This window comes from Uranotaenia lowii, chromosome 3 (assembly GCF_029784155.1).
Source record: "Uranotaenia lowii strain MFRU-FL chromosome 3, ASM2978415v1, whole genome shotgun sequence".
Classification (NCBI taxonomy): Eukaryota; Metazoa; Arthropoda; class Insecta; order Diptera; family Culicidae; genus Uranotaenia; species Uranotaenia lowii.
Genome location: NC_073693.1, coordinates 292,027,257 through 292,035,284, shown reverse-complemented (window position 1 = coordinate 292,035,284; position 8,028 = coordinate 292,027,257). Strand labels below are relative to the sequence as shown.

The 8,028-nt window shown below is 43.0% G+C and overlaps 1 protein-coding gene across 1 annotated transcript; it reads left to right on the top strand.

Moving 5' to 3' along the window:
- Positions 1-485: 485 nt before the first annotated feature.
- On the top strand, positions 486-4,065 carry LOC129757902 (latrophilin Cirl). The gene is made up of 2 exons (XM_055755287.1): positions 486-3,716; positions 3,817-4,065. Exons 1-2 carry the CDS (start codon positions 711-713, stop codon positions 3,916-3,918), a joined length of 3,108 nt encoding a protein of 1,035 aa, XP_055611262.1. The 5' UTR covers positions 486-710; the 3' UTR covers positions 3,919-4,065.
- Positions 4,066-8,028: the final 3,963 nt, after the last annotated feature.

The following is an 8,028-nucleotide window of genomic DNA, read 5'->3' as shown; positions in this document are numbered from 1 at the left end:
CCTTAAAAGTAGATTCGCACTAAAAAAAAGCCCTAGGTGCGATTAATCAATATCCAATTTCATAATTTTACTACCGTTTTATGTACATTTCTCCGGGACGCTGGCTATCCAGTGTGGGCCGGATTCCCCGGGATCCCTCGTAATTAAATGCTTTTAATGAAGCCATTCCGATTTTTACGACTGTTACAAATAGCTGGCCCGCTGCTCTGTTCCAATAATATTAACTTACACTTTGCACCATCACCACCACCGCCGGCCATCATTTGGTCGGCTAGGCAAAGCCCAATCGAATTGCCAGGGCGGTGCCAGAGACAACCCTAATGACCAAATCCCACGCAAGCAAACCGGAGAACCTCCCGGGGATTTTCTACTCCCTAGCCTTAATACGTACCTAGTAGGAACGATAGCCAATCCATCGATTAGTTCATGATGTTAACAAGTACTTACATTTATTTTTCTTTCTCTTTTCTCTCGATTCGCAGATGCCAACTCACCTTTCTTCATCAATAGTTCCGTCCTGCGGCCGCAACGGAAATCTGCTGCCCATCATCAATGAGAATTGGATTATCGGTCGCCGAACGACGGAATGATATGCATCATCATCGGATGCATCAGTAATAGCTAGAAGAGGATTCGTGAATGCGAATCGAGCAACCGTGTAACGCAGAAGCAATAGCAGTTAGATTTTATTCTACTTTAGAGAGAGTGTAATGGAAATGGAAGCTGCAGCGGAAGAATATTTGGAGCTGCGACGAAGTCGAAGAACTAGCGCAGTAACAACAACCATGGCTGTCAGTAGTTGTAACGAGGTGGAGAGGAGGAGAAGGAGCGATGGCAGCAGTAGGAGTAGTTTTAGTAGTAGAAATAATACTAGTAACAGTGAAGAACCTAGCAGTAATAAGAGTAGTAATAATAATCGAGGAAGACGGAAAAGGTTTCGAGTGGCCAGCTGCTTCCACTGGAGCGTTTGGAGCAGTGTGGCGTTGTTGATGTTGATGACGCTCCAACAGACGAGAGTTGGGGAGGCCCTGGGTCCCAAGTATGAAACGGCTTATGCCTGTGAAGGGAAGACTCTAATGATCGAGTGCGAAAATGGGGATCTGATCAATCTGATACGGGCCAACTATGGAAGGTTCTCGATAACGATCTGTAACGATCACGGGAATGTGGACTGGAGCGTCAACTGTATGTCTCCGAAGAGTTTGAGGGTGCTGCACTCGAAGTGCGCCCAGAAGCAGAACTGCTCGGTGCTGGCATCGACCAGTATGTTCGGGGATCCGTGTCCGGGGACGCACAAATATCTGGAGGCGCACTATCAGTGCGTTTCGGCGTTGCAGACGTCGACGACGACGAATCGGCCGAGTCCGCCCTGGCTGAAGACGTCCCAGCCGATCGTTTGGAGCACGTCGACGGTGCGCAATCCGGTGCTCAGTAAGCTGAACTTTTCGGATCCACTGGCCGGGTTCGGGGTGACGACCGCCTTGGGGAGTAGCAGTTTAGGAACGACTCCGGTTGGAGGAGGTGGAGGCGGGACGACAAAGGCGGTGAAAGTGAAACCGACCACCCCCTACAAGCAACAAACACTGATGGTGAATCAGCAGTTTCGTAACAAAGGATTCGATAACAAAAGTGTGAATGATGATTTGGCCATCATCAAAACGATCAGCGAGGCAGGGAAGGGGAAGGTGCCGGAGGACGACGAAGATTTCGGCGATGATGAAGACTATTTCCCTACGCAAACGGCAGTCTTATCGAATGCGAATCGGGAACGGGATGAGGAAAGCAATGTTTTCGACCTGGGAGGCGGCAGCAAAAGTAATGATGATAATCAAAGCGGAAGCAGCAGTAGCAACAATAACGATAATAGGAATAGTAATAGCAATATCATAAGTGATGGCAACAATGCTAATAACAATAATAATAATAACAACAATGCTGTGAACAATGTTTTGGATGTGAGTCACGCGTGTGGCCCGACGACGGCTCGGGGCCTGTTTTGGAATGTGACCCGGGTCGGGGAGGCGAATGTGCAGCCCTGCCCGGGTGGGGCCACCGGCATTGCCAAGTGGCGCTGTGTGGCCATCGGGACGCTGACCGCGGACCAGCGCCTCCATTTGCAGTACGAACGGGAGCAGCAACAATCATTACTAGATGATAGCAACAAAAGTGATATTAGTTATAGTAGCAATCTTAGCGGTAGTAGTAGCGGTGCCACCTGGTACTCATATCAGCCGGATCTGACCCAGTGTCGGTCCCTGTGGCTCAACAATTTGGAGATCCGAGTGAACCAGCAGGACTCGTCGTTGATTTCGATTGCCAATGACCTGTCCCAGGTCACCAGCAGTAAGACTTTGTACGGAGGAGACATGCTAGTCGCGACGAAGATCATCCAAACCATGTCTCAGAAGATGCATTTTGATATAGAAACCATCCCGGATCAGCGGCAGCGAGAAGCTTTGGTTTATGAGCTGCTAAACAGTGTGGTCAAAACCGGTAGTAATTTGTTAGATTCTTCTCAACACGCCAGCTGGCTCGATCTAAGTGTGGAAGATCAAATGAGGGTGGCCACCTCGCTGTTAACTGGTCTGGAAGACAACGCCTTCCTTTTGGCGGACACTATTCTCCGGGAGCGACACGTCGTTCAGAAGGTCAAAAACATCCTTCTTTCGATTCGAGTCTTGGAGACGAGAAACTTCGTTAAAAATGAAGTTTTCCCGGATTCAAGCCAGGAACGCTGGCAGGTCAGCAGCGACCAAATTGAACTTCCGAAGGCAGCTCTGATCGAAAATAGTGAAGGCGGTCTGGTGCGGATAGTTTTCGTCGCTTTTGATAGATTAGAACAAATCTTAAGGCCACAATTTGGCAACATCCAGCAGCAGCGATCCAATAGCGATCAAAACAAAGTTGAGAATGACAAACCGGAAGCCGTTTCGCCTCAGCCGCGACAACGTTTGCTCAATAGCAAAGTCATTTCAGCTAGCTTGGGTAAAGGGCGTCACATCCAGTTGTCTCAACCGATCCGAATGATCTTGAAACACCTTAGAACCAAGAACGTCTCAAATCCGACCTGTGTTTTCTGGAACTACATCGATCACGCCTGGTCCGAGGACGGATGCTACGTCGAATACACCAACGCGACCCACACCATCTGCATGTGTAATCACTTGACCAACTTCGCGCTGCTAATAGACGCCATCGACGAGACCCAGCTCTCCCTGCTCTCGATAATCGACGACGACATAAAAATCCTAATCTACATCAGCGTCGCGATCTGCATCGTTATAGCCGTGATTGCACTCTTCGCTCTCAAACTCTTCAACGGAGTGTTCTCGAAGGTCCGCTCCGGAAGCACCCGGCGACATCACGCCAACAACAGCAACTCCGCGGCAGCCGACATGCATCTCCCGAACCACCTGCAGCAGCAGCACCACGATCTGGACGTCGGCTATCAGCCGGCACCGCATCATCCGCACCATCACCATCAGGCACCGACGCACTACAACAGTGCGACCGGACTGATGACATCCGGAGCCGGAGACGGGCACCTGATGCGAACCATAGGACACAACCACCACAACAACAACCTTGTCACCACAACCTTCAACAATCTGGGCCCAGTTCAACCGGGATCCGGAGGTGGAGGTGGTTACGAAACGGCCACCCATCACCGCCTCGCCGGAGGAACCTACCAGGACCCGCCACGACTCAACAACAATGTAAATGTCAATTCTAACTACCCACACCCCACAATGATCACCCCAACACAGTCCTATCGGGCCAACACCACTAATAATCAAATCAATTTATTACGTGCAGCAAATCGGCAACAGCAGCACCAGCAGCCGCAGCAAGCTGCTGCTACTGCCACCTGCCTACAACAACAGCAACAGCAAACCGCAGCACCATCAGCACCTATAATTGGGGCCGGTGCTGCTACGCCATCATCCATCGGATATCAGCAGCAGCCGGATTGCCACCAGCGTCACCGGCCCGGATCTGGCAGTCTAGATGGCAGCAGCGGCGGCAGCACCAACAGCCAGAGGAGCAGTAGCAGCAGCACCGTGAGCAGCAGCACTACCGGTGCCGCCGAGCTGGCACTGTACAATCTGAGCACCGGGGGTGCTGGTGCCGAAACGCCGGCCACCACTGCCTCAACCTCGACGACCAGTGCCAGTTCGATTCCGCTGCTAGGGCACCATCACCATCACCATCATCACCTTCATCACCTGCACCACCTGCAAGGCGGCGGCGGAGGTGTTGACCATCACGGATCGGTGATGGTCGTTGGTGGTGGTGGTGGTGGCCGTGGCGGTGGCAGCGGTGCCGGAAGCAGCATCGGAAGCGGCAGCGGTAAGAGAAATCTGTGAGCGTGTTGTTGTAGAAGGACTGTTTTTTCGTTTTATTCTATAAGTATTTGTTGAAAACCCTTTTGTACAGCAGCTGAAAGCTTTTTTGTGAAGAAAGCTCAAGTTAGGATATGTAGGATTTGAGTGCGGGGGGCGCGAAAATGAGTTCAGAAAAAAGTAAAGAAGCGTGGAAGGAGGGACACACACATACACTTGCTGCTGAGGAACTGTGAAAATGAGTGCTTGAGAAATGGATGGATGGATGCTGCTGGTGATGACGAGTGTGAATTGGTGCCACAAATATGAAATGCGCCGAGCGTGGAGCAATTAGACACAGTTTTTCATTTACACCACCAACCAAATCTGGTGTAATACTTTAGTCAAACACACGCCTGTCCGCCACTTGATGGCTTCAATCTGAGGAGCTGGGTAATTTTCGACTTGAACGGTGTTTTAAAGAAGTGAGTCACTCTCATAACTCAATAAAATTTCAAAAATTTCTTTTATTTTGTGGATTTTTTTTGCCTTATAAAAAAAGGGATTTTAAAAGATGTTTTTTAAGATAAATATAACGCTTTTATATTTCTTATCACTTATTGACGATATCCGTATCCAAAAACATGCAAGCTGAGTTAGTTTCAATTTATATCATTTTTTGACAAAACATATTGGTTATTGCGGAAATATATTCCATATCTGTTTCTATTTTTTTCAATAAATATAATTAAAGTCATGTTATTAAATTTCTGAATCGTAAAGTTTTGCTTTCTTCATCAATCTTAATCAGTCCTGTACTAGTAGTTTGAATCTGTGCTACAGAAAGCGCTACAAGAATTATTAAAAATTGATGACAAAAACCTGAAATTCACAACATTTATTAGACTTGTTATCGATTAGATTAATGCTATTCTGACATGCATTTACTTGACTTTGAAATGATTTGATTATTTTCAATTTTGAATTTTTTCGGTATTATCTCCTTCTCGGTTATGCCTTTTCGATGCGTTTAGTGATTCATTCTATTGGAAGATTTTCATAAATCAGCAGGTATTTAACCATAACTCGCTTGAAAAACCACAGTTGTTTGAATAAAAATTTCATGAATTGAAGTGTCGAATGACTCAAAGAGGTTTAAACGACTATAATGGAAAGAAAACCGAAAAAAAATTCATCAATTACAGCACCAGATTTTGTTTTGCCCTATTGGTGCTGTTGTGTAAGAGAACGTTTTTTCAGATTAAAACTTATTGTCATTTTCTTTCCAAACTTCGGTTTCCTTTCATACAAACGACTTCCAACTTGAGGTTCTTCAATTTACTCGCTGTCATCTGGAAATTGATGACCTACCACTGGCGATAATGAATTTAAAATTCATGATTAGACTGACGTTCGCATTGTGGCACTCCGTAAACCATTCCAAAACTTTGCAGTACAAATCAGCTTAATGACATTATTCTTTGTGTAACTAGCTGTTAGACAGCTGTAACACGCTAAATTGTTGCTGTTTAGTAGAAATAAAATCTACTTTTACCCGCTGTCGCAAAAACCGCAAACTGATTCGCGATGCACGATTAAACTCTACTATGGAAGACATGGTACCGCTACTGTTTGCTTAATAAGTCCCATGGGTTTTGATTAAAGTTTCAATACAAGACGGACAATAGGTTTTCACGAAACTGATGGCATAAGAACAGTTATGAACACTTAAAAAAAAATCTAAGGGCAAAGGTTGTCATTCAAGGGTAAAATTAGATGACATTTATAGCCTAGACCTAGATGCGCCACACAAATCTATTTCGGGAATATTAGGAGTATCCTTTGAAATATTCGAGAGTCGTAATTTTGATATTCTCAGCTTTGAAACTTTTTGTATAAAACAAAACAAAACAAACAAAAACAAATCCGCTACATAAATAGTGCTACTCAAAAACTTTGAAAGGAAGATTTAGTCCAATCGAACGCCTATTAATCCAAAGTTTAAGGCAAAATTTTTGGTTTTGCTTCCTCCCGAAATGCAGGATAAAATTGAGCTAACATTTGAAATTTAGCTAGTCACACGAAAACTGATATACAAATTAAATCAATAAATCATGTATAAATTGCTCTTTATACATATACTTTTCCGGACTAAATATAACACTACACGAAAGCAATAGTTTTTGTTATTTCAGGCAACATTTTGTTTGAAAAACATCAATATGATTGCGAAGGGGTCCGAACCACTTGCTTGGGACAGGTTTGGCTAATCTTACTCCCTTCCAACTATTCGAAACAAATAGAGAAACCTGAGAATACTTCTCAAGATTCAAAATTTGGCGACTAATCCAAAAATTTCATTAGAGCTAACATGATAAAATAAAAATTGCACATTTTGAACATCTTACCACCTACTATTCGAAAACGATATGTACTAGAATTTCTTTACTTTCTCTATCCCATAAAAGGCTTCGTGAATTTTCGTGACTTTCTCTTTCTCAAAAATTACATACAAACTGTACATTATTTATGCTTCAAACTAGATTTTTGAATTTTTATATTAAGTCCATCAGCTGACTAACGAAGGTTACCTGATTGCCCGGATATTCATTACAAAATTATGGAACAGTCCGGCCCAGCTCGGTTGCCCGAATTTCATTGAAAAAGCCCGGAGATTACCCGGATTTATTTACTTTATTTGGCAAATCGAGCAAAAAAAAAATTGTGTTGTAAAAAATTTTGTATGCCCCTAAAACGAAATTTTTCTAGTAAGCTTTGCAATAACAATCACGAAAGGTTTTTTGGAAGCCTAAAATATGATTTACAATCAGTCATTGAGTTTTTTTGTTTTTTTTTCTTGATTTTTGTTGAGTATTTTATGGGTTTTGACAAAATTTGCCCGGATATTGCCTGGATTTTTGGTCGTTAATTTTGAAATAAAATGCTCGGATTATACCAGGTTTTATAGAAAATTGTCCGGCCTGGGTACGTGCTGAAAAAATTATGGCAACCTTCGGCTACTACTTGATATTCGCTTTTTCTTGTTATCGGAATGATTCAAGCAAACATTCACTGAAAACTGTGGTTTTACACAATTTAGTTTCCTGCAATCACAGTCTTGGAAACACAACTGAAACCACAAATCACCAAATTTTCAACGGTATTGATGAAAGAATCATAAAGTTTCACAATTTAGATTCAATAATAGAACATTTTCATTATATTGTGTAATTATATCAATAAAAGCGAAATTACAGGAATCCAAGCCACAGAATTCTATTTTTCCCACACGATTTGGATAGTCAAGTTTATGACACTTGTTTGAATTGTGCGAACGAAGCTAGTCGGTGGATTCAATTATCCTTTTTTTGCGATATTTCCAAAAATCTTTTTAAAATTAAAATATTTGTATTGGCAAATAAATTAACTCTAAAATTTAAAAATTTACAACGTGCGAAAAAGACGCGTGCACTCTCAAAAGGTCAGCGCCTGCTTCACCGTTTCATTTTAAATTATTTTTCCCAAGGACGATGGAAGCTAACTTTTTGTATTTTTTCTCTTCTTTAAAGGAAATCATGTTTCAATTTTAAAGAGAAGTAAAAACATTTGGGAAGTAATCCCTCTCAAACATCATTTAGTTTCTTTTAAAATTAAAAAAAAAAAAAATTGAAATATAAATGCAAAAAATTCTGATGACATGTCACTT

Excerpts from the sequence above, each read along its gene's own strand:
- LOC129757902 (XM_055755287.1), top strand. The coding sequence starts at position 711 with ATGGAAATGGAAGCTGCAGCGGAAGAATATTTGGAGCTGCGACGAAGT. Across the intron at positions 3,717-3,816 it reads CGCCACGACTCAACAACAAT|CAAATCGGCAACAGCAGCAC; the intron begins GTAAATGTCAAT and ends TATTACGTGCAG.